Source organism: Arabidopsis thaliana, chromosome 3, assembly GCF_000001735.4.
Source record: "Arabidopsis thaliana chromosome 3, partial sequence".
NCBI classification, from domain to species: domain Eukaryota; kingdom Viridiplantae; phylum Streptophyta; class Magnoliopsida; order Brassicales; family Brassicaceae; genus Arabidopsis; species Arabidopsis thaliana.
The window spans coordinates 18,758,715-18,783,464 of NC_003074.8; the positions used below are offsets into that span (position 1 = coordinate 18,758,715).

The window sequence follows — 24,750 nt, forward strand, 5'->3', positions numbered from 1 at the left end:
TTTTAGCTTGTAGAAATTGAATTTTGCTAGGTTAAGCAGCATTGTCACTTGTAAATTAATTATTTTAGAGCAAACTCATTAGTTTTAGTGAAATTAAAAAAAATGTGAAAAATGAGGTTATTAGAATAAATAAATCGAGGATTACACCAACAAATAAGTATTACTATTTATTTATCCCAAAAAAAAAACAATCATTTATATGTTTTCCAAATTAGCCAAAGAAGTCTTTCAAGCCAATAACTCTTATGTTTCATGCAAATCCTCCATGAGGATCAAATTAGGGACTGTTCTTGATTTGCCATTTTGGCGCCCAAATTTTTTGGATTTACTATTTACTTCAAAGATATTATATTTGTCATTTTGGTCACTTAAAAACTATACATTTGAGAATATTTTTTATATACAATATATACTTAATAACAAACACTAAATCCCAAAAGAAATGGAACAAAATAAACTCAAACATAATATGTAAAATTATTTTTTAGATATAAGAAAATAACAAAATGTAAAATATTTAAGGTAAAATGACAAAATCCTCAAATGCAAAATAAAATAAAATAATTCGTATTGATTCATCACATTATGTCTTCAGTTTCTATTTAACTTCAATGAAATCAATGTTTAACAAAAAAAAAACATTTAAGAAAGGATAAAGGATCCAACAGTAAATTGCACACGACAGCCAAACGGATCCCAGTCGGGGCTCCGACAAAGTTTTAATGGTTTCTTAAGAAAAATCAAAAGCCGTTTGCTTTTTTTGAAATTTCCATGGCGGACGAAAAGGAGATCGTCGATATTTATAGCTCAGATGAGGAATACGACGAAGACGATGATGATGATGATGATACCGATGGCGAGAGTAGCGACGAAGACGATGAAGAAGAAGATCGGAATCTGAGGTATTTGCGTATTTCACGATGATTTATCGGTTCTGGATCGGAATCTGAAGTTTTTTGGATCTGATTCTGGAATTACTCGATTCAGTGGAGATGATAGCGAATCAAGCGAAGATGATTACACTGATTCGAATTCGGATTCTGATGACGACGATGAAGAAGATGATGATGATGAGGAGGAGGAAGAAGAAGAAGACTCCCTTGTTGATAAAGTCACTCGTCTACTCAAAGGTTTATCAATTTAGGGTTTAATTATGGATCTTGATTTGTTCTTTGTTTGCATCAATTTAGGGTTTATGAATCTTTTGATAGACTAACAAATTAGGAACACTTGTTTAATTTTTGAGGGAAATCATTGAATTGGAATTGGATCATTCAAGTTCTTGCTAGAAATTGGGGAATGTTGCTATATATATATATATATATATAACTTGTTTTACTAAAATCTCTGTTGGGATTTGGTTTTAGGGAAACAAGATTGACTCGTACACATTTCTTAGCTGAGAAGCTTTTTTTAAGGTAAATCATAAAGTGACTACTATTAGTGGAACATTTTGTTGTTCTATGTTGTTGTTGGAACAGCTCCATGTTTGTTTGGATCTATCTCTCTGTTATATGATTTCGTTCTTCTTGTGATCGTATCCTTATCAGGATAAAAGGTAGGAGCATGAAAGAAGCAGTTTATCAAAGATCATCTATTGCTAAGGTAAATCATATACTATTTCTATACATGCTCTTAATACCAGAGATGTCGAAAACATTTGTTAATGCAATGGAGATTATTGTTCTCTTCACACTTATATAAGTTTCTTCAGAGGGTTTAACGATTTTAGAATGGCTAGCCCCAAAGACTATTTGTAAACTTGTGTTCGAATCACTCATAAGTTCGCTTGTCATATATGATCGTCTTATGATTGTACTAAGCCTACTCTTAGCGAACTACCGGTATTCATGATTTTTGGGGTGGCATGCAACTTCTTTAACTCACTGTTCCTGGTCTAGTTTTCGCTTCTTTACGCAATACAATAACACAATGCTAGCACAAATGTGTAGTCAAAGAAAACTCTCAGTGTGTTCTTGTCACCAATGCTTATCTGTACTTTTATTTTGTTATTCTAGAAGTATAAGAAAGCTACAAGACTCGTTAATGATCTCTTGATGACTTGACTATCACCAAAGTTTTACTCTCGTGTGAAAAAATGGACCCCGAAACATAGAGTAGTTCCTTGACGTGACAACACTTAAGGACCATTGTTTCTAGTTTACCTTTAAGGGGGTCCCTTTTTATTTTGTGATCGGATCTTAAGTCCATTCACATGACTTGTCGGATCTTCTTGTGTCCCGAATTTAAACACCAAGGCACTTGTACCTTTTTAAACTTAATGCCACAAAAAAAGTTCAAGCCTTAGCCGACAAGACAAAACCATCATCTCTAAAGTCATGCAAACTAAAGAACAAAATGAAACTATTAATAGATAAGAGATTGATAGCTTATTCACGCCAATCATAAACCAACCCTTTTAAATACTTAATTACATTACAAACACAAGAATACACATACATACACATTTGGCTAAAATAGCATTGAATAAAATCATAAACCAATCAACTTGTATTTTTTTTTAAGTACTAGCTAGAAATTTGGGTTTGATGGTCGGATATCGAGTTCATGTGTCCAAGCTCTCCGGTCTTGAACATGGAGATACCAATAAGTTTGAGCCAATACATCAGGATCCATTCCCATCACTCCCGAGCTTTCTCCTTCTCCTTCTCCATCTTCGCCTCCTACGTTGAATGATTGCTCTGCGACCATTCCTCGGGGAGGGATGTTTGTTTCTCTGAAAACACATTTTCAAGAGATTTTATCTATATATGCGATACTATTTCATTTTGTAATATCTTCAAATGCTTAAATGTGTCAATAGAGTGGACCGTTGTGAGTGTGGGGACTCTTTTTCATATTTGACCGATAGAAGATAATGAAATAGAGGCTATGGAATCAAAAAATGGTTTCCATTTGCTAGAAAAAAATAGCAAATAAATAAGAAGTGGAGCTACATGATTCTTTATTTGCGATTTTTTTTTGAGGTAAGAATCTTGTCGGTTTGGATCAGAATCTTGCCGTTTGTGGAAGGTATAAAAAGTTAAAAGAGCCTTTTTCGGACAGATATTTGTGGTTCTAATTCAATTATAATGGAAAATGATCACATAATTGTGTGTACCTTGGAGGTCCAACCACACCGTCGATGATAACATGAGCCACATGTATTCCAAAAGCTTGATATTCTTTTGCTAAGCATTGAGACAGTGCCCTCAACGCAAATTTCCCACAGCCTGTGCCAATTTCATATATTTTCTTCAGTGACTAACCCATTAATTAATATATTTTTTTGCGAAAAATTTAAATAAAATCATTTTTAAAAATCTTGAGAAAGTTACATAGTTCGGAGAAACCAGCAATGCCATTCAAAGACGCCGAGCAACCGGTGAAGAGTATAGTTCCTTTTCCTTTCTCCATCATCCCGGGAGTAACCTTTTGGTACCATTTATTATAAATCAAATATAAACCTTAGAAATAAGAAGCTTTTTAAAGAAATTGAAGTGTCGAAATCATTCACTATAACATTTACGCTTCTGCTTCCTGACATAAAATAAAAACAGGATTTGGTACAACTAGCACATCAACAAATGATTAAGTAATCTATTAAAAATTTACTTCTTGTGGAAATAATCTTATCTATTTTAACTAAAACATTAAAAGTCTAATAAAAAATGACGCTTCCAATAATATTAACAAGTGTTTTTGATAAATTATGAGTCAATACAAAGATTATCCTGATCAAACCTTATATTCTAGGGTTTTTGGGCCATGACCAACATGCGAGGGATTTCAAAAGAAAACATAATATTGTTTCGTATATAATAACTAATCGCGATTTCAAGAAATATCACCTGTTGAGCGCAAAGAAATGCAGCGAAGACAGAGACAGAGATAGATGTTTGGAAAGATTGAAAAGGAATGTGGGTGAAAGAAGTGGGATGGTGACTTGCGTAAGAAGAATGATAAGCATTGTACACTAAAACCTCCACGAACCCTAACGACAATACTCCTTCGAAGGCTTCTCTTACACTTCTTGGATCTGCACAATCAATTCTTATAGCAAACACTTGTGCTTTCTCTTCTCTTGCTATCTCTTCTGCTACTCTAGATAACCTACCTGCACAATTTACCCGACTATATTAAGAGAGTGACCAACCTGAGTATATCCTTAAGTGTTACTAAAAAAAAGTGTTATATATATTTTTTGTAGTGGATCGGCAATAAGTGCACCGTTTTGTGATTAATATTAGCTGATGGGCGTAACTTAGTAACTATTTCATATACATGGAGGGATGAAGAAAACTATTTATTATTATAGTCAAATGGAAACCAGTTTAATGTTCTCATCACCGAACAGAATGAAAAAGTATCTTTTGTGTCAAACAAAAACAAAATTATTTAAATTTAATCAAATAAGTTTTCACTGTACTGGTTCTTAAAAAGCTGAATTTATCGACACATTTATTTACACTGAAAAATTTCCACTATTAGTACTATGTCTTACGAACCAGTTAAGCCTATAGTGAAGTACTGAATAGTGAATACTGATGTATAAACCCAAAATCTTTTTTTTTTATAACCAAATATACATTTAAAATGCACCTTTTGACTATAAATTATATATTGATTAATATGCATGTATGTGTGTCAGTGTGTGTGTGTGACTGTGTGGTGTGAGTCAGCCACATTAATATTTGCCAAAAGCAGAAATCCAGCGAAGAAAAACATTCTAAAAATAACTCTCCTTTTTTGTTTGTTCAAGGCTTCAAAAATAACTCATTTTGCGAAGAAAACTGCCGCAATTCCTTTTCTTCATTGGAATAAAAATGAAGAAGAAAATTCCCATGGGAACATATATAGAAAAAATCATATTTATACATGGAAACATGTGGGTGTGTATAGTGTATGAATAGATAAAGATATGGATAAAAAGAAAAGCAAAAAACAAAATGAAAAGAGAGAAAGAAAAGGAATCAAACCAAGATCACGAGCGAGGATGGCGACGGTGTAGCCTTCGTGAGCAAACTTCCGAGCGATGGAGCGACCGAGCTTTGGACCAACGCCGACTACGGCCGCTATGCCTTTGCTGCCAGAGCTCGAACTCCCTACGTTTCTCATCATCGATACTTTATGATCTTTCCTTTCTCCACCTTCTTCTCTTTATAGCTACTTCTCTATGGATAAAATCGATAAATAGTGAAAAATAATTATAAGAAAATTTTAGTTTATGTTGTGTCCCCTTAACCTAGGCCTTTAATAAGATTGTGTTGAGAGAGTGAGAGAGAGAAATATTCTTGTGGACTAGATAAATTTTTGGTTGTTATATATACATATATACACACCTTTCTTTGTCATTATATCAGAAAAGTTTCATTTCCTTTGATAGCAATTATATAATTTTAACATTGCAATGATGTAACAATTTGCATAAGTATACGTATACCTTTATCGAATTATTAATATTCTATATATATATAATATATGTGTTCTAGGTGAAAGATGGTACTGTCCAATGGATAGTGTGGTTCTTAGACAAAGAGACATGTCATGTGGAAGAAAATATAGCAATTGGTTCTTACTTGTTAGACTCTACAAGATGTTTCGAAAAGACCCATATAAGGTCGACCGACTTTTGTAAATTACGTGGTCGAGGATTTTATTTCGATCTATTGGTCAATATACCATATGCGAATTTTTCATTGCACTTTTTTATGATTTGGTCGTTCTAAATTGTTTAACATTAAAAATTAATAGTATTTTTATGCATTTCTGAATAATAAGAAACTATAGAAACTTTTGTGAATTATAGGAAAGAGTAGGAGAGAACCCTTATAGTATTGTTTTGTAGGCTTGTAATGTTAAATTTAATGTGATGTTAAAACTTAATTTATTGATGATTAATAACTTTCACATAAAATTAAGGAATTTTGTATGCACATTTTAAAGAGTTTATATATATTTCTTATAAGAAATGAAGAAAAGTAATGAATATGATAACAATTTATTAAATAGGTTGACCCATATGCTCTCTTTTTAAGGGGATTATTATTATGAGATTACCCCTTTTGATTTTTGTATATAGATTTGGCTTTTATTTTTGTCTTACAAGTTGGACATTTGCTGCCCCCTTTCCTCTTCTGTCAACAGCTCATAGGCATTTCAAACATATACATACAAATGTATTTCATCGAAGTTTCTAGATACATTACATGACATGTATATCCTTATATTTAATTTAGTTTTTAATGTGGGCTCTGATTGATAACTTTTTTTTACCGTTGCGGTATAGAGCTTACTGATTTTAGAATGACTAATTACAAAGCGGTATGGAAAGCGTTACCAAAAAAAAGGGAATCAAAAATAATGGTCACCGATTCTTATATCGGTTACAAAGTTATATTTATTTGTGTTCGTGTCACCACTACTATATCCTTAACAAAGGTGATTAGGATTGCCGATAACATTACCCTCGTGCTTTTAGAATTATGAATGATCAAGAACATTTACTCTTGCATTTTTTTTTTAATATACTCAAATTAACTTACATTACTCTTTCTTTTATTTGTTAAAGATTAACATTACTCTTGCTTTTAGATTTATCAAAGATTATCCTACGACTGATATGAGATATCTTAGATGGGATATGTGAATGTGAACTGCGGAAGATAAGGATTGATAGATTCTTGCAACAACAAAAAGGATCTTTCAAATACGGAGGAGATAAACTTGAACAAAAATATATATATATATATATATATATATATATGAAAAAGTGGCAATAAGATACTAATTACAAATATTATGTCATTATACATGGGACCAGATATTGGTAACTGAGTAACTAACCCATATCATCTATGATTGGTCTAAATCTTCTCAAATCTTTCCTCCATTCTCTTGTAACGCCCTTCGATATCACCTTTATATAATTATTCATGTGTGTGCATTGCATTATATGATCGAGTCTTTTAGTTAAGTTCATATTAAGTTGATATTAACATATTTAATCATTTAACATCAAACAAAAAATATACAGTGTTCTAAATTATTCAATAAACAGTAAGACTACAAAACCATATAATATAGTGGCTAGTGCTAAATATGTGTCTTTACTATAAAAATATCAGATTATTAGTTTCTTTAAAAAACCGAGTTTAGCCGTTTATGAACACAACCTTATGAAAATAACATAAAGTCTGGTCATTCTCATCATATTCTCGTTTTTAAACTCTCTAAGTGAAAACAAAACAAAATATAGACATTATGTTATTTTCTTCTCATGATTGCTCTCGCACCGTCACATAAAAACAAATTCAATTACGTGTTCTTGAGGTGTAACATTAATTCAAGAGGTCCCGAAGGAGTTGAAAAGTAGCTATCGTTGTAATTACAAAATTGTTTTAAATATGTTTCTATTATAATGTTACACACTTACACTCCATTTTTTTCCAATACTATTATATTATTTAAATTTATTTTAATATACTTCCTCTAATTTTAACAAAACATTTGTGTTAAATTTCATCTATTCAATTCAGCTCATCTTTGTATTCTCTTGACTCAAATAACTTAATTAATTTCGTTGTGACAAAACAAATACACAAAATCTTAGTTAATATATTTCTTTTGGAAATTAACTTAAGAGTATCATTTATCAAAATTAACTTATATCCACATGATTTTTTTGAGTTCATCCGTTTTTCTTTAAATTTAATTTTTACCATAAAATTAAAAACTTATACTATAGTCATATAAATACATAGATATATTTTATCTTATTTTGTCATAATAAACCGAATTGGTAAAACGCATGTTTTATGTATATTGTGGTTTAACGATAAAAGCCCAATTCTAAAACTTTTTAGCCTTACATTAGTCCATATTTTCTTGTCAAACCTAAAAAGTAGTTCACGAATTAGATCAAAAGAGATCCGAAAAAAATACCAAGAAAATTTCTACCCGCAATTTCAAGCGGATCTACGAGCATGCACATAAATTTGTGAACAAATTTGTAACAGAAAAGAAGAGAGAATTAAATTAAATTCTAATAATAATTAAAAAAAACTATGATTTTATTAATTAAACGACGAACAAATCAAGATATGTCCATGAGAAATGGACAAAACAAAATCAAAACCCTAACAAAACTAAAAATAAGGAAAGAAAACTAAATGGAGGAACGAATTGCGTGTGGAAGACTTGCTTAGTTCTTGGCATGCTTGATGTGACAAGAGTATTGAAGGAGAGGAGCAAAGAAATGACTCTTAAACATCATGTGAAGATGGCCATAACACCTCTTGTTCATATTCACAATGATCTCACAACATTCTTTGTCCAATGCGAAATCATTCTCCGCCCAACTCGAAAATATTTGCGAGAAACATTTCTCATTAGTTTTCGACCCATCTTTAGACAAACATTTCTCTAACTCACCGGATTGCGACACGAGAAGAGACTCAAACGGAGGACCTGGAAGTCCAGGGATGTTAGGGAGTCCAGGGATGTTAGGTATTGGGATTCCCGGAATGTTGGGAAACGGGATGTTTGGTATTCCCGGGATTTGGGGGATATTAGGGAACGAGCCGGGAGGTGAAGGAGGAGTGTTGGGGTCTGAAGAGGAGGAGCAAGCCCAACCAACCTTAGAGTCACCGAAGTTGTTATTGTGATTGGCTAGATCGGACGGCTTAGGCCATGGTTTCTTTGTTGATCCGACGGTAGGGTTTGGGAGAGAGACGAGGCATAGGAGAGCTACAATGACAATGACGCTCTTCATGGTGTTACGGCGATGTAAACAAAGGATTTTTTTTAAGTGTATAAACAAAAATGAGTGAGAATGCATTGATCCGTTTATATAGAGTTTTATTCTTTTCTTTTAAAGTAAACAAAATTAAAAATAAGGATTAAGATAGAATTTGTATATACTACGAATATGTTGTAGCAGTTATTATTATCTCTATAAACTGATTTGCTTGCAACCATTATCTCGTGGAATATTTTTTTGTGATTAAATTTTTTTTTCAAAAAGAAAAAAAGAGAGTAGAAATTAGCATAATCTAAATAAATCAAATAGTTGGAAATCATTTTTTTTACAGATCTATTTGGTAAACAAAAATTATGTAAAATAATCAAAATGAATAAAAAAAATTGCCCTGAAAAAAAGGTTTTAATAAAGAAAATTTATCAACTGAAATAAAAATAACGAGTAAAAAGAAAAAGAAACATTCAAATCGTAATCCCATTAGTCTTCTTAATAGTTTCCCCGAATATCCAACAAGAAGATCCAACTCTTTTGAATGAAGATTTTTTTTTATATGTTTAAAGGTTAATTCAAATTATAATTTGTAAACCGAAATAACAGAAAGAAATTAAAGATTGCATCAAGATCGATATGAATCATATGATACAACAGTTTGCTTTCCTAACTATCTTTTCAAGTCCAAAAATCTAATTCTTTATACGAGGTCACATAAATTGAATGTTAATTAGATGGGATATAATTCTTCATCCCATTTACTGTTACATTTCATAGCTCAAAAAAATTAAAAAGGAAACAAAAGAGGTGATTTTTGCAATGTAATAAGAAAAATTTCAAATAAATTATATAGTAACTAACTAAAAAATCACGAAGAAAAAGGAAAAGAAACATTCAAATCGTTATATGTTTCTTCTTGTTAATTAGAGATCACACATTTCTGAATGTAGAATTTTCAAATATTATAAATTAAAAAACGATGTAACAAAAAGAATGATTGCATCGAAATAGACATGATATATACTTCCCTAACGATCTTTTCAAGTCCAAACACAATATCTTTTGCAAATAATGCGATTTAACTTTTGGTATTTGATATTTTCTTTATTCATTTGCGAACATAAAACAAGCAACAAAGAGAATGAAGAGATAATTATTCATTGATTAAACCTTAACAAAAGATCCGTTCATCAGATATGAACGGCAACAAATATCGCATGACTAAACGAACCAAAACGAAAAACAAATAATCAAAGAAAAAAACCCTAATTAATCAAGAACAAACAAAGAAGAAGAGAAACTAGCAGGTGACATGGCAAGTGTAACGAACAAGAGGAACAAAGAAAGGGTCGTTGAAGAATCCCCAAGCGACGTCGTCACATTCACTTTTCATGTTGACAACAAGGTTGCAACAATAGTCACTAACTTGAAACAACCTCGTGTAGAAACTGACTTCCATCTGCATCCGACACATCCCAACAGGTCCCATGTTTATCATACATCTCTCGATGTGTTCCCATGGATTCTGTTGATGATGAGGTGGATTTGATGGAGATGATGAGTGATGACTTGGTGGCGGAGGTGGAGACTTCTTGGGTGTTGGAGGTGGAAGAGACGGTGTTGAAGGAGACTTCTTGGGCGCTGGAGGTGGAAGAGACGGTGTTGGAGGCGGAGATGGAGACTTCTTGGGCGTTGGATGGGGAACAAACGGTGTTAATGAAGGCGGAGATGGAGACTTCTTTGGCGTTGGCGGTGGGGGAGACTTTTTAGGAGCTGGAGGAGGAGGAGACGGTGTTGATGGAGTTGACGGAATCGGCGTTGATGGAGAAATAGAAATGGCAGGAGCAGATCCGTTGCTATAAGTACATTTCCAGACTTTGGAATCTCCATAGCCGAAACTATGGCCAGTGTTCAAAAGCATCAGTTCGTTTCTAGTGATTTCAGACGGGTTTGGCCATCCTTCGATTTTTGGCCAGTATTTTCCGACGGTTGTGGTCGGAAAAGCCACAAGACAAAGAAAAGCTGCCGCTACAAGCACGATGGAGGTTTTCATTCTTAAAGGGAAGATTTGTGAGTGTATACAAAGAAATGGACTAACTCGTTCTTTATATATAGAAGGATTTAACTTCTTTTTTTTGGTTGGTTACAAATATATCAAAGATCTTTTTAACAACCAAAAAAATATGAAAAAATCCATATCTCGTAACTATTATTTTTTAAAATTTAAACTGTTGTAAATATTATCTCTTGGAAACTCGAAAAGAATATATTTTTTTATTTTTTTTATCTAACAACTTTCTTTCAAAACTCAAAACATATCCTTGTTTACAAATGGGATTAAAAAGTATGGACAAAAATGTATAAACACCACGGGGTCATGGGCGTAGGCAGTGTGTAATTAGGGGGTCAATTGACCCCTATGAATTTTAAAATTTCTACTATATTTTATTAAGAGTAATTATAATGACCCCAATGCATTATAGTTTTTGATCCCCATATCAAACTAATTCAACTAAAACGACAAAAAAGCCAAATAAGTTTGGTTCATTAGAATTTTAAACCAAATTGTAATGTAATAAAATTAAAAATCCTTGACTTATTTAAACTTAAGTTCAACTAATGATCTAATGTTATAATTATATATATAAAAAAAACACAATTTGTTTTTGCTTTTCTTAGTCTTTGTGGACCATAACAAAAAGTTGTAATTATTAATTTAGTTGATTTTCAGATATTTTTCTCAGGTGTAGATTATTTCTAAACAAAATAATAATAAATTTTATATAATATACTATTTTTATTAAAATTCTGATCCTTATAACAAAATTTTCTAGCTCCGCCACTGCACGGGATGTTACATCGAATTGAATTTTTGGCGTAGAGCATCTGCACAAGTATTCTGCTCACGATGTTTGAAAACAAAACTTTGGTGACTTGAAACTTCGCGTCCATCCACTTATCGTAGTTAGATAGTGTTGCAGTCGTGGTGATGATCCATTGTTGTTTTTGAGACTAATTCGGTTTTTTATATATAGAAGGATTTAACTTCTGTTTTTTGTTGGTTAAAAATATAATAAAGATCTTTTTAACAAACGAATAAATATGATAAAATTCCATATCTCGCAACTATTATCTCTTAAAACTTAAACTGTTGTAAATATTATTTCTTGGAAACTCGAAAATGAATATTCTTAACGAGAAAAAAAAAACATAACGAAAATATGTATATTGCAATTATAAGACTTAAAAAAATAAAAAATATTAAATGCAGATTAACAAAAAGAAATTATTAGATGCAGATTTGTGTAGATCTTTGAAAAGACCTATTAAAGCCCATTTAGGCCCATTAAACGACAACCTATTAAACCCATTTAGGCCCATAATAACGGCGTAGTTTCAGAATTAGACAGTGAGGCAATGGAGCATAAAGTAACACCCGAAAGATCCGACCCGGAGAAGAGAGATCCGGACAACCCGACCCAAATATTTGACATTTTTGGTTCGATGTTCTTCTTCTTCCTCTATTGATTTTTCTGATCTTCCCGTTCGATCTCACTCTGTTTCCCAAAAACCTTCGTGTACCTTCGTATTCTCTGCATTGGATTTGAAGCAAATTGATGAACTAGTAATCTCACACGGATCTAAGAGCAGGTAAAACCAAAAATGAACACTACAAAGCTATCAACGAATTTTCCATTTTTTTTTGAAATTTTATTTTCTTTCGAAGATCAGATCAGTAATCTTATTATCAGCTTCTCTCGTTCTCTTGATCGATCTGAATCGAAATTGTGACAATGATCAGCCGTATTTTGTCTTTCAGAAGTTATGGAGTGGGCAACGGTGCAGCATCTGGATCTGCGTCATGTAGGTCGCGGTGTGAGCAAGCCACTACAACCTCATACGGCGGCGTTTCATCCTTCTCAAGCCGTTATCGCTGTTGCCGTTGGCTCTCACATCATGGGTATAATACTCTCCGCAAATTCTTATCGATTGGTTTCATAGTTTGTGACTGTTTGATATTGAAACTTATTGGTTTTTGCAGAATTTGATGCATTAACGGGATGTAAGATCGCGTCTATTGATATTGGATCTCCAGCTGTTAGAATGTTGTATAGTCCTACTAGCAGCAATGCTGTTGTTGCCATTCTTGAGGTCAGTTTCCTCTAATGTTATTGTAGAGATTTTGTTTTCAATTTGGAATAGTAGTTTTAGCTTGGTGTTCAGTGTTTTAGAATGATTTGTGTTTGGAATTGTTTAGGATTGTACAATTAGGTCTTGTGATTTTGAAACGGAGCAGACTTGTGTATTGCACTCACCGGAGAAGAGGAGTGAGCACATTTCCTCAGATACTGAAGTTCATCTTGCTGTGACGCCACTTCAACCTGTTGTGTTCTTTGGATTCCCAAAACGAATGAGTGTCACAGGTTGGGTTATCAGTTCATGAGTTCTCCTATATGAGTAGGTGTGCTGGTTTATTTTACCGATTGACTGTATTTGTTCTTTTCTGTAGTTGTTGGAACTGTTGAAGGTGGAAGAGCTCCAACCAAAATTAAGACAGATTTGAAGAAACCAATTGTGAACATTGCTTGCCATCCTCGACTACCTGTCCTGGTATGATAAAACATTCACACATTTTCATGTTAGTGTGTGGAATCTGATTTTGTTGTACACACGCGTAACTTCTTGTTCAATGTTTTGTCTTTTCAGTATGTAGCATATGCAGAGGGGTTGATACGAGCTTATAACATTCATACTTATGCTGTTCATTATACACTACAGCGTGAGTTTAGGAGGATCTCACAAGTCTCATTGTTTTTATTCTTCTCACTTGGGGTATCCTGAGCAATAGCCACCAGTTAAAGCAGTTCTTTGTTATCCTCGCAGTTGATAATACTATTAAACTTATCGGCGCAAGTTCGTTTGCTTTTCACCCAACACTAGAATGGATTTTTGTTGGAGATAGGAGGGGTACACTTTTAGCGTGGGATGTTTCAACTGAAAGACCTAATATGATTGGAATGTAAGTCATTTTCGTTGCTTTTAGATTTCTGTCAGCTGGCATGAAATTGCTATCCCTTTTTTTTCTCGCAGCAATTCATTCTTGTTTGTTATATTTTGGAACTGCAGAACGCAAGTGGGTTCGCAACCCATCACTTCAATTTCTTGGCTTCCTATGTTGCGTGTACTTGTCACTGTGTCCAAGGATGGATCTCTTCAAGTGTGGAAGACACGAGTAATAATTAATCCCAATAGGCCTTCGACACAAACAAACTTCTTTGAGCCTGCTGGTAAGCCTGATATCTCTTATAGAGAAAATATATTTTCCTCCCCGACTTAGGAATAATTCCCATGGTTTGGTTTGGAGACTTTGATTACGCATTGTAGCACTATCCTTTTTTTTTTTTCTTTGCAGCTATGGAATCAATAGACATTCCTAAAATTCTCTCCCAACAGGGTGGCGAAGCTGTTTACCCTTTACCACGAATCAAAACTTTAGAAGTTCACCCAAAGCTGAACTTAGCAGCTTTGATTTTTGCAGTTAAGAATACTTCCTACTGGCACTCCTTCCTTAGGTAGAAGTGTGGCTTCTGTCTTTGACATACTGGGTTTCTTATACAGAACATGGTGGGTAATGAGAACACTCAAAATCGAGCAGCTCAGACTAGAGAAGGAAGGAAGCAGCTCTTTGCAGTTTTGCAAAGTGCTAGGGGATCTTCAGGTGAATCTTGAACACTAATGTTATTCAAACATAACAATTGATACTCTTCTTAAGCTGTATGGATGTGTCTCTTGAGAGTAACCAATCCTCTGTTAATAGTATGGGTTGTGGGTTCGACCAGAGTCGTTCGTATCAATATCCGGCTTTCTAACATGTGAGATGATTAACAGCTTCTGTTCTAAAGGAAAAGCTTTCGTCTATGGGTTCCTCTGGAATTTTAGCCGAGCATCAACTTCAAGCTCTGCTACAGGAGCACAAGGGGTAGGTGGATATTTCTCATGCAATCACTGTTGGAAAATTGCGCAAAAAAAAGTTACTAGCATGTGCTGTGAATTCCGTACCAAATGACTCAAATTTCATCTGCTTCATAGTTCACTCTGTTACTTTTCTACAGCCAGAGTCAGCTAACAATTTCAGATATCGCACGGAAGGCGTTCTTGTATAGTGTATGACTGCTTTACCTTCTTGCTTAGACATTATGTTTGTTTTATTATTTGGAACTATTTTGAGCTTAGTCGATGAATTAATCCGTACAGCATTTTATGGAGGGTCATGCCAAAACTGCTCCAATATCAAGGTTACCCCTTATTACGGTCGTGGATACAAAGGATCAACTTAAAGACATTCCTGTTTGCCAGGCATGTAACTGTTGTTTAGTGTTTCTTTTCTGTAGTATCTGATTTATGCCTGACTGATTGGATTATCTGACAGCCATTTCATTTGGAGCTGAATTTCTTCAATAAGCCAAATAGAGTTCTTCATTATCCTGTGAGGTCCTTTTATATCGAGGGCCTTAACCTCATGGCTCACAATCTCTGTTCTGGAACAGACAACATCTACAAGAAGCTGTACACATCGGTATAATCTGATATCATGTGATTTCGTTTTAGTTTTTGGTTTCCTTTTACTTACAGAACTTTTCTGTTTCAGATCCCCGGAAATGTTGAATATCATTCGAAACACATTGTTTACAGTCGTAAAAGGCACCTCTTTCTGGTTGTCTTTGAGTTCAGTGGTGCTACAAATGAAGTTGTGCTTTACTGGGAAAATACAGGTTCCCAGCTGCCTAATAGCAAAGGAAGCACTGCTAAAGGTTTGTCTAATCATTGGATTCCCTTGCTATTCTTTAGAGAACTTCCTATCCTGCCTCATAACTTTTAGTTTTGAAAACATTAAACGGTATCATACTGCATCCAGTCATTTAAATATACCAGGGGTACAATGTATGCTATAAAACAGTAGTTACTAACAATCAAGGAAGCTGAACGTTTCAACGAATGATCTGTTTACTTGATAGAGATGCAAGCTTAGAATTATTTAAGCCGTTCATCCTTTTTGTTTTCCTATGTTTCCAAAGGCGTAAACGAACAAGAGAAGAGTAACCTCAAAGCTATACTTTTTTGGTATGCAGGTTGTGATGCTGCCTTTATCGGCCCAAATGACGATCAATTTGCAATTCTTGACGAGGATAAGACAGGACTGTCTATGTATATCCTCCCAAAACTTACCACAATGGAAGAGAATGAGAAGAATTTGTTATCTGAAGAAAACCAAAAGAAAGAGGCGGATCCTTCTGGAATTCAGGGTCCACAACAATTCATGTTTGAGACAGAAGTCGATCGTGTTTTTTCCACACCGATAGGTGATGTTGCATCAGATAATCTCATTCTTGAAGTTACAGATAATCTCATTCTTGAAGTTACTTATCAATTGGAGCATGCCATCGCTAACTGATGCCTCTTTAAATTACAGAGTCCACTCTGATGTTTGCTTGTAATGGAACCCAAATTGGGCTGGCAAAGTTGTTTCAAGGCTACCGTCTCTCAGCTTCAGATGGTCATTATATTTCAACACAAGGTGAGGGACGAAAGTCAATCAAGTTGAAGAAACATGAAATAGCTCTTCAGGTATGCAACATCTATTATAACTTCGTACTGTTTATTAGTAGTTTGGTGGGAAATTTTCCAACCAAATAAACTTTTGATATCTAGTATTTGATTCTATGACCAGCTCAGTAAATGCAGTCGTTTTATTCCTTACCCTTTAATGTGGTTTACATCTGGCCGGTTCTCTTTGAAATTAAAACGATCATGTTCAGAAAATTGACTCGTCATGTTGGTGTTAGCGTTCTATTGCTGTCAAAAATTGGTTGAATCGACAATTGATATTCCTGAAATTTTGGTCAATCAACTTTTGTATTACGTAGAGATTCTTAGAATATGATTTAGATTTCTAAAGTAGTTTTTTCCATCAATTGTATAAAGAACTAATTGTTGTCTCAAAATGTACAGGTTCAATGGCAAGAAACACCCCGGGGATATGTCGCAGGGATATTAACAACCCAAAGGGTGCTGATGGTGTCTGCGGATTTTGATATATTGGCAAGCAGTTCAACGAAATATGATAGAGGCTTACCATCAATATCCTGATTAAACTATCTTTCTTCCCTTTCAATCATGTGCATTATATGCTAACACTTTTTAGATGCATGCTCATTGACTATTGAAAATCCTTAACTTATGCGTACTTTAGATCTCTTCTATGGGTTGGGCCTGCCTTACTCTTTTCTACAACAACTGCTGTATGTTTACTTGGCTGGGATGGGAAAGTGAGGACTATTCTTTCCATAAGTACACCATACGCAGGTAAGTAGATCTTGATTCTCTATATGCTTAAGGTGATTTTACTGTATTTCATTCTCTTAAATTTATCCTCTTCAACGCAGCCCTAGTTGGTGCCTTGAATGACCGCCTATTGCTTGCTCATCCCACTGATATAAGTCCGAAGCAGAAAAAGGGGATCGAAATCAAGAGCTGCCTTGTTGGGCTACTTGAACCGCTTTTAATTGGATTTTCTACAATGCAACAAACATTTGAACAGAAAGTAGACCTTTCTGAAATATTGTATCAAATAACAACAAGGTTACCCCCTTTCCTTTTTTCTTTGCTTACACGTTGTTACATATTTAATGTCAAATACTTTGGAATAGGTGTGCAGGATACATCAATGAGTTTCTTTGTCTCTTTCCCTAGCTATCTTTATTGACTGCATTCCATGCTAACTATATTAGCTTCTTTTTTTATATATATAATGGCTGCAGGTTTGATAGCTTGCGAATTACTCCAAGATCTCTTGATATTCTTGCTAGAAGCGCTCCAGTATGTGGAGATCTTGCTGTATCACTAGCTCAAGCAGGCCCTCAATTCAACCAGGTGAGTCGAGTTCAGTAGATCTTATGACCAGAACTCTCCCCCAGAAGATGTGTTCTCTTACTAAACGGTTTTGAAAAAATTAGGTATTACGTTGTGCATATGCGATAAAGGCTCTTCGGTTCTCCACGGCATTGTCAGTTTTAAAGGACGAGTTCTTGCGTTCTAGAGACTATCCAAAATGTCCTCCAACTTCTCTTTTGTTCCAGAGGTTCCGGCAGCTTGGATATGCCTGTATCAAGTAAGTAAACTTTCTTTGCAGGACATATGTAGCATCTGAATATCTAAAAAATATAGTTAGTTATTGTTGGATGGCCTATTCAAAGCTACAATATGTGGGAGTTTTAGCGTATCTTGAACTGGACCTTGAAAAGTTAATCTCAAGTATTTTTACCGCCTCCCCAGTCACTATCTATAGTTAGTTGGAACTCCGATATAACACTTCTTGATCCTTGTACCTAAATTACATCCCTATGCTAGTTTCTCATGGCAATATTTTTGGCAAGCTTCAGTCATCTAACTACTTTGTACATTTTGTACTGTAGATATGGTCAATTCGATAGCGCAAAGGAAACTTTTGAAGTAATAGGCGACTATGAGAGCATGCTAGATCTTTTTATATGCCACCTCAACCCTAGTGCTATGCGTCGTCTTGCCCAGAAATTGGAAGAAGAAAGTGGAGATCCCGAGTTGAGACGATATTGTGAAAGGATTTTACGAGTACGGTCTACAGGATGGACCCAGGGAATTTTTGCTAATTTTGCAGCTGAGAGTATGGTTCCAAAAGGACCAGAATGGGGTGGTGGCAACTGGGAAATCAAGACTCCAACCGACATGAAGAGCATACCTAAGTGGGAGCTTGCTGGGGAAGTAATGCCATACATGAAGAATGAAGATGGAACCATCCCCTCAATAGTAGCTGATCATATTGGTGTTTACTTGGGCTGTGTCAAAGGCAGAGTTAATGTGGTGGAAATTAAAGAAGACAGCTTAGTTTCTAAACCTGGAGGGCTTAGTTTGTTGGGTAAACCTGTATCGGATAAACCTCTGGCACTTCCTGCTGGTGAATCAAGTTCGATGATGGGTCTGGAATCCCTTGGAAAACAAAACGTAGCTGATGAACAGGCAAAGGCTGCTGAGGAATTCAAGAAAACAATGTATGGTGCTACTGGTGATGGCAGCAGCAGTGACGAGGAAGGTGTAACAAAACCTAAGAAGCTGCAGATTAGAATACGAGAAAAGCCAACATCTACCACCGTGGACGTCAATAAGCTTAAAGAAGCTGCTAAAACGTTTAAACTCGGAGATGGTCTAGGCTTAACAATGAGTAGAACAAAATCAATTAATGCTGGATCTCAGGATTTGGGTCAGATGTTAAGCCAGCCTTCTTCCTCAACAGTTGCAACTACAACTGCTCCAAGTTCTGCATCTGCTCCTGTTGATCCTTTTGCAATGAGCTCATGGACACAGCAACCTCAACCAGTTTCTCAACCAGCTCCACCTGGTGTAGCCGCGCCGATACCGGAAGACTTTTTCCAAAACACAATCCCATCTGTTGAGGTTGCCAAGACATTGCCTCCTCCTGGCACTTATCTTTCGAAAATGGACCAAGCTGCTCGAGCTGCAATAGCTGCACAGGGTGGTCCAAATCAAGCAAATAATACTCCTCTGCCTGATATTGGTCTTCCCGATGGTGGTGTTCCTCAACAGTATCCTCAACAAACAAGTCAACAACCTGGTGCGCCATTTCAGACTGTTGGACTTCCTGACGGCGGTGTTCGTCAACAGTATCCTGGTCAGAACCAGGTGCCATCTCAGGTTCCCGTTTCTACACAGCCTCTTGATCTTAGCGTTCTTGGAGTTCCAAATACCGGCGATTCTGGTAAGCCTCCTGGACAACCTCAATCGCCTCCTGCATCAGTTCGTCCTGGACAGGTAAATGTGAATTTGATTTTGGAATTCACTAATTAATCTTTCTGATGTTTCTTATTACATATATAGATCAAATCCAACACGTAAAAGTGCATATCTTATTGTTTGCTTTTCTCCTCAGGTTCCACGTGGAGCTGCAGCTCCGGTTTGTTTCAAGACTGGACTTGCCCATCTTGAACAAAACCAGCTTCCAGATGCACTGTCTTGCTTTGACGAAGCATTCTTGGCTCTGGCTAAGGATCAATCGCGTGGTGCAGATATCAAAGCTCAAGCCACAATCTGTGCTCAGTACAAGATAGCTGTAACTCTCCTTCGGGTAACTAACTCTCGTCGATCTCCCCTGTAATGAGTTTAGATTCTGCTCAAACGATGAGACCATCTTATCAATGCTTTTTTTCTCCTCTCTCCCATTTGCAGGAAATCTTGAGGCTACAAAGAGTCCAAGGTGCAAGTGCATTAAGCGCAAAGGACGAAATGGCAAGACTTTCAAGGCATCTAGCTTCACTGCCACTACTAGCCAAGCACCGTATAAACTGCATACGTACTGCAATCAAAAGAAACATGGAAGTTCAAAACTATGGCTACTCAAAGCAGATGCTGGAACTTCTTTTATCAAAGGCACCAGCGAGTAAGCAAGAGGAATTAAGAGGACTAGTCGATCTCTGTGTCCAGAGAGGCACATCGAACAAATCCATTGACCCGCTTGAAGATCCTTCTCAGTTATGCTCAGCTACGCTCAGCAGATTATCGACTATTGGATACGATGTTTGTGATCTCTGTGGTGCTAAGTTTGCTGCTCTTTCGTCGCCCGGTTGTATCATATGCGGTATGGGAAGCATCAAACGCTCTGATGCACTCGCTGGACCTGCACCTGTATCCACACCGTTTGGCTAAAGGTTATAGACACTATCACCGTTGGTGTTAATCAACATCTAAGCAAATTTCAAACTGGTTACATGTACGAACTCATTCGATCGATTTTGTGGGTTTGATTTTGATTTATTCGTCTGTATATGATTTGATTATTTGTATCTGTTTATTTTCCGTACGTAGCTAATACAATTTGTTGAGATATTTACGTGCTTTTGAATTTTAATTTACCTCATTGAAGGTAACAAATATTAAGAAGCTCATTATTAGTCCATATCAACACTACGGACGATATAATGAGTATTTAAAATCATAATTAACAAATAATATCAATAAACAAGCTCGTACAATACAAAGAGTTTCAAATGTTAACACAACAATTTGTATCCCTAATTTTATTCATGATCTAGAATTATGAATCCAGTATAAAATGGTACCAATGGGTATAATCTATTACACTATAATTTATAAAAATACATATCGTAAACCAATGTATTAGATATAGCTATAAACTATTAAACCTTTTTTAAGCTTTAGGTTCATCGTTCTTGACAGCATGACCAACCCCGGGGCTATGTCCTGGTGTCGTGGGTTTGAAGTCATCTCCTTTCTTATGGCCCATACCGGGACTGTTTCCTGGAGTTGTAGGTGCGAAATCATCGGTAGATCCGGTTTTGAAATGATCTTGACCGTTCATTTTCTGCAATCGTATTTCTTCCGTGGGTGCGAAGTCATCTTTAAACCCTTTAACATTTGCATGCCCTTTCTTGTGACCTATCCCAGGACTGTTTCCCGGAGAAGTAGGTGCAAAATCGTCCGTAGATCCGGTTTTGAAATGATTTTGACCGTTTGTTTGTTGAAGCTTTCTTCCTTCCTTGTGTTTGAAGTCATCTTCGGAACTTTCAACATTGACATTTCCTTTCTTGTGTCCCACCCCGGGACTGTGTCCAGGGGAAGTAGGTGCAAAATCATCTGTAGATCCGGTTTTGAAATGATCTTGAACGTTAGTTTTCAGCAACTTTCTTCCTTCCGTGGGCTTGAAGTCATCTTGAAACCCTTCAACATTCACATTACCTTTTTTGTGTCCCACACCAGGACTGTTTCCTGGAGAAGTGGGCACGAAATCATCTGTAAATCCAGCTTTAAAATGATCTTGGTCGTTTGTTTTCCTCAAGCTTCTTGCTTCAGTGGTGATTGGTGTTTGGTAAAATACCATCGAGATGACGATAGAGGTCAAAGTGATAGAGAGTAGTTTCATGTTGTTGTTTTTTGTGGATTTAGAAGCAAGGTTTAGGAGTTTGTATATATGAGTAGTTATGCTGAAATTTGCAGTAAGAGTGCCCCAAAGAGAATGTATTTATAGTGCCATGAGATTGCTTATGTTGCTGTTCATTAAATTTAATGTGTAGACACAATGGCCACACTGGTTGATTTTGGACCGTCTATCTATTAATTTAAGATTATCAAAGTATTCATATATATTTTTTTATCAACAAAGTATTTATATATCAAGGCCGTTTTTAATTTTTTGAAGGGTGTTCGAATACATTTAGTCACGAATTTTTATTTTTTTCGATGAAAATTAACAATACGTTTCTCATATATTTAGTTCCTTGTTTCTCTAAATTAAAAAAAAAAAAAAAGATCAAGGAGATGATAAAAAAATTCGTTGATATGATCATATGAATGTTAAATTTCATTACAATGGAAGGAAATGATAAATTGATGATGAACTTTTTTATATGACAATTTGAGATAGAATTCGATTAACCTTCGCACCTCGAACATTACTAATTAGTTTACTTTGGCATGATATACCAAAAAATATATAGTTACTAATTAATTAGTTCTTTGCTTCTTTACTGAATTCTCCATTTGCACATGCAAATATGACGACATGTCGACATAGTATAATTGTATAAATTATATACCTATTCAAATACATTATAACAACAAGTGTGCACGCATTCTTATTTTGTTGCTCGTGCATGGTTATAATTGAAATAGAAAATGCTATAATAGACTATCAATGGACGGACGATAAATAGAGCCTCTGGTTAAAGGAGATTCCAAAATATTGATAGATTGCTATTTCTGATGAAGGTTAATCATACAATATTACAAAGTCGGTCCGAAACCTCTCGTAGTGCTCCATTGTTGAATATACAACACATATTTGTATTCCGAAAGATTTTTAACGATGGAAATAATAACATTTGGTTTGAAAATTATATTAATAATCTAAATTAATTGGTTCATTGTTTTTAAAATGAATTCAAAGGCTAAGAAAAGACTCCCTTCGCCACCACAGAAATGCATTTTCAACAACACAATCACACGAGTTTAAAGAAGACTAATGATTTGACAAAAGATCTTTATAATTGACTTTTCTCTCCTTTAAGGCTTTAAAAGTCGAATGGTTAGTGTAAAATACTAAATAGGATTCTATGCATGTTTGACTATATATTGTGCAACATACTGTTGAGATTTTTATATACCGTGTATAGTACTTTTTCATGCTAAGCATAATAAGATGATCTTAGTCACAAATATAAAGATCTTCCACTACCCCATGAAAAGTGTTGCCTACCACCAATTTTCTTCCTGTTGTTGATATGCAAAGACTTCGCAATGAACCAAAACTCTTTGAATAATATTTAGAGATGGTTTACCGCTTACCTTTAAATTTTGTGTTTATTTCGAATGTCATTTAAGTGATTTTCCAATGAATAAGAATTTTTTTTTGTTTTCAATATACTTGGAATACATGAAAGTTTGGTTATTGTGGATTCATTTTTTTTGGAAAGTTCCAAACATTGAAGGTTGAGTCGTCCATATTATAAAAACATCATATATTGTTTGTTGCATTGCTCATATAAAGAATATATATATATATTTCGTCCTCTTTCTGAATCTTATATATATACTAAAATGTTAATAGTTTAACTCGACAAAAAATGCGATACCGGTCTTCAATTGAGGAGACGAAAATCGCTATATTAGAACAATTTTATTGACTTGTAGTTTGTGGATGTTATTGATTTCCTTGCCAACTCGCATGTGTCCGACAACGCCGCCAAGCTTCTAAGGAATATACCATTTCCAAATAAATAATAATGACAAAATATCAAACCAAAAGAGGGAATAAAAAATAAACCAAAACATAGAAAAGCCATGTAGTCAATAGATTCACTAGAATAATGTCAAAGGCACTATCCCCATCAACAAAACCACTACTATACCGTCCCTACCAGTCACCACTAAGTTAAAAAAATTTGGTGTTCAGCATCATAATATGTTTTTGGTTCTAAATATATATCTTTATACAAATTTTATAACATGTAAATGATGTAGCCGGAATAAATCGTCTGTTTTCGAACTAGCACATATTTTATATAACTATATCGAAAATGATCGGAATGGTTGAAGAATGCGCATGCATGTTAATACAAATACTTGATATTACCGAAAAGGGATTATAAAAGTAACAAAATAGTGAATATCATGGCCTTTTTTGTATAAAGGCTTAAAAATAGTGAATGACATGTTGAAAGGGAAAGAAAGCATTTTTAATTTGGTTGGCTCCTGCACACAGGGAAGTTTCCACTAACGTAGCCTCCGCCACCCTAGGCTTCTATTTATATTTAGAACAAGTTGTTGTTGTCTTTTTTTCCATACAGAAACGAGAACAGTTTCGCAAAAACGATAATGTGCTTTCTCTTAATCATCACTAGTCATTTTAAACTTAATCGTACATAACCTTGTAAATTACAAATCTTGATCATAATCCCTACCATCAATCAACTTCTCTACCTCTTTGTTAATATGATAAATGCGCACACAAACTTGCATATAATATGTATGTGGCATGAATTCATATATATATATATGAAGATCAATATGAAAAGTATATATAATTTACTATTTCCACAAAACTTTTTTGAATTAATAGATAGACGAATCTTAGATTCTAAATATTTTTGTTGAAGCCTGAATTTTGAGAACTATGTAAAAAAACAAAATAAAAACAGAAGAGTTTTGACGATTAAACAAAACAAGAGAGTGACGAATTCCCCTTTGTTAACTAGGGATTACTTTGAAATAAGAAAATATGTATTATTCTTTATATATGGCTTTAGAAAGTCAAAAGAAATGGAAATAACTATTTGAAAATCACGCGTACGTGTGATTGTCTTAAGAGTTTTTGAAGTCTAGGGTTCTCTTTAATTATCAACGGGAGAATTAATAATGTGATTTAGAAGGTAAGC

At 34.8% G+C, this 24,750-nt stretch overlaps 6 protein-coding genes across 10 annotated transcripts; 2 read left to right on the top strand and 4 right to left on the bottom strand.

Moving 5' to 3' along the window:
* The first annotated feature begins 633 nt into the window (after positions 1-633).
* AT3G50550 (uncharacterized protein) lies at positions 634-1,997 on the top strand. Of its 2 annotated transcripts, none has more exons than NM_114915.4 (4): positions 634-902; positions 988-1,130; positions 1,368-1,418; positions 1,551-1,997. In NM_114915.4, exons 1-3 carry the CDS (start codon positions 772-774, stop codon positions 1,379-1,381), a joined length of 288 nt encoding a protein of 95 aa, NP_566934.1. In that variant the 5' UTR covers positions 634-771; the 3' UTR covers positions 1,382-1,418; positions 1,551-1,997. The 2 variants fall into 2 exon arrangements, with proteins under 2 accessions (NP_566934.1, NP_850675.1); NM_180344.1 differs by having other exon boundaries at positions 749-832; positions 1,062-1,130; positions 1,551-1,725.
* Positions 1,998-2,291: 294 nt separating this feature from the next.
* AT3G50560 (NAD(P)-binding Rossmann-fold superfamily protein) lies at positions 2,292-5,342 on the bottom strand. The gene is made up of 5 exons (NM_114916.4): positions 4,980-5,342; positions 3,852-4,117; positions 3,339-3,432; positions 3,122-3,233; positions 2,292-2,737 (listed from the first exon to the last, which is right to left on the bottom strand). The coding sequence occupies exons 1-5, from the start codon at positions 5,119-5,121 to the stop codon at positions 2,533-2,535; spliced, it is 819 nt and encodes a 272-aa protein (NP_566935.1). The 5' UTR covers positions 5,122-5,342; the 3' UTR covers positions 2,292-2,532.
* Positions 5,343-8,034: 2,692 nt separating this feature from the next.
* Positions 8,035-8,893, bottom strand: AT3G50570 (hydroxyproline-rich glycoprotein family protein). Of its 2 annotated transcripts, none has more exons than NM_001339473.1 (1): positions 8,035-8,893. In NM_001339473.1, exon 1 carries the CDS (start codon positions 8,837-8,839, stop codon positions 8,204-8,206), a length of 636 nt encoding a protein of 211 aa, NP_001327871.1. In that variant the 5' UTR covers positions 8,840-8,893; the 3' UTR covers positions 8,035-8,203. The 2 variants fall into 2 exon arrangements, with proteins under 2 accessions (NP_001327871.1, NP_190626.1); NM_114917.2 differs by having other exon boundaries at positions 8,035-8,815.
* A 1,023-nt stretch (positions 8,894-9,916) lies between these two features.
* Positions 9,917-10,805, bottom strand: AT3G50580 (uncharacterized protein; the record flags this gene model as incomplete). The annotated part of the gene is made up of 1 exon (NM_114918.2): positions 9,917-10,805. One exon carries the CDS (start codon positions 10,803-10,805, stop codon positions 10,053-10,055), a length of 753 nt encoding a protein of 250 aa, NP_190627.2. The 3' UTR covers positions 9,917-10,052.
* A 1,352-nt stretch (positions 10,806-12,157) lies between these two features.
* AT3G50590 (Transducin/WD40 repeat-like superfamily protein) lies at positions 12,158-20,788 on the top strand. 2 transcript variants are annotated; one of them, NM_114919.6, is made up of 26 exons: positions 12,305-12,403; positions 12,573-12,713; positions 12,795-12,904; positions 13,011-13,176; positions 13,263-13,363; positions 13,460-13,532; positions 13,637-13,772; positions 13,880-14,040; positions 14,166-14,290; positions 14,372-14,471; positions 14,642-14,732; positions 14,866-14,917; positions 15,008-15,109; positions 15,183-15,329; positions 15,402-15,564; positions 15,883-16,113; positions 16,224-16,378; positions 16,496-16,585; positions 16,763-16,830; positions 17,004-17,116; positions 17,197-17,392; positions 17,572-17,683; positions 17,767-17,921; positions 18,226-19,615; positions 19,734-19,928; positions 20,030-20,788. In NM_114919.6, exons 2-26 carry the CDS (start codon positions 12,578-12,580, stop codon positions 20,504-20,506), a joined length of 4,845 nt encoding a protein of 1,614 aa, NP_190628.6. In that variant the 5' UTR covers positions 12,305-12,403; positions 12,573-12,577; the 3' UTR covers positions 20,507-20,788. The 2 variants fall into 2 exon arrangements, with proteins under 2 accessions (NP_001326234.1, NP_190628.6); NM_001339474.1 differs by lacking the exon at positions 16,496-16,585 and having other exon boundaries at positions 12,158-12,403; positions 16,763-16,891; positions 16,999-17,116.
* Positions 20,789-20,836: 48 nt separating this feature from the next.
* AT3G50610 (DNA-directed RNA polymerase II subunit RPB1-like protein) lies at positions 20,837-21,800 on the bottom strand (the record flags this gene model as incomplete). Of its 2 annotated transcripts, none has more annotated exons than NM_001339475.1 (1): positions 20,837-21,800. In NM_001339475.1, one exon carries the CDS (start codon positions 21,738-21,740, stop codon positions 21,009-21,011), a length of 732 nt encoding a protein of 243 aa, NP_001325993.1. The 2 variants fall into 2 exon arrangements, with proteins under 2 accessions (NP_001325993.1, NP_190630.1); NM_114921.1 differs by having other exon boundaries at positions 21,009-21,698.
* Positions 21,801-24,750: the final 2,950 nt, after the last annotated feature.

What these genes read in the sequence shown, in the direction of transcription:
- AT3G50550 (NM_114915.4), top strand. Translation starts at nt 772, where the DNA reads ATGGCGGACGAAAAGGAGATCGTCGATATTTATAGCTCAGATGAGGAA. An exon ending in GAAGAAGATCGGAATCTGAG is followed by an intron (nt 903 to 987) that starts GTATTTGCGTAT and finishes TACTCGATTCAG; the next exon opens with TGGAGATGATAGCGAATCAA.
- AT3G50590 (NM_114919.6), top strand. Translation starts at nt 12,578, where the DNA reads ATGGAGTGGGCAACGGTGCAGCATCTGGATCTGCGTCATGTAGGTCGC. An exon ending in ACAAGAAGCTGTACACATCG is followed by an intron (nt 15,330 to 15,401) that starts GTATAATCTGAT and finishes TTTCTGTTTCAG; the next exon opens with ATCCCCGGAAATGTTGAATA. An exon ending in CATAAGTACACCATACGCAG is followed by an intron (nt 17,117 to 17,196) that starts GTAAGTAGATCT and finishes TCTTCAACGCAG; the next exon opens with CCCTAGTTGGTGCCTTGAAT.
- AT3G50560 (NM_114916.4), bottom strand. Translation starts at nt 5,121, where the DNA reads ATGATGAGAAACGTAGGGAGTTCGAGCTCTGGCAGCAAAGGCATAGCG. An exon ending in CATCCTCGCTCGTGATCTTG is followed by an intron (nt 4,118 to 4,979) that starts GTTTGATTCCTT and finishes TAAATTGTGCAG; the next exon opens with GTAGGTTATCTAGAGTAGCA. An exon ending in GGTGTGGTTGGACCTCCAAG is followed by an intron (nt 2,738 to 3,121) that starts GTACACACAATT and finishes ATGTGTTTTCAG; the next exon opens with AGAAACAAACATCCCTCCCC.
- AT3G50570 (NM_001339473.1), bottom strand. Translation starts at nt 8,839, where the DNA reads ATGCATTCTCACTCATTTTTGTTTATACACTTAAAAAAAATCCTTTGT.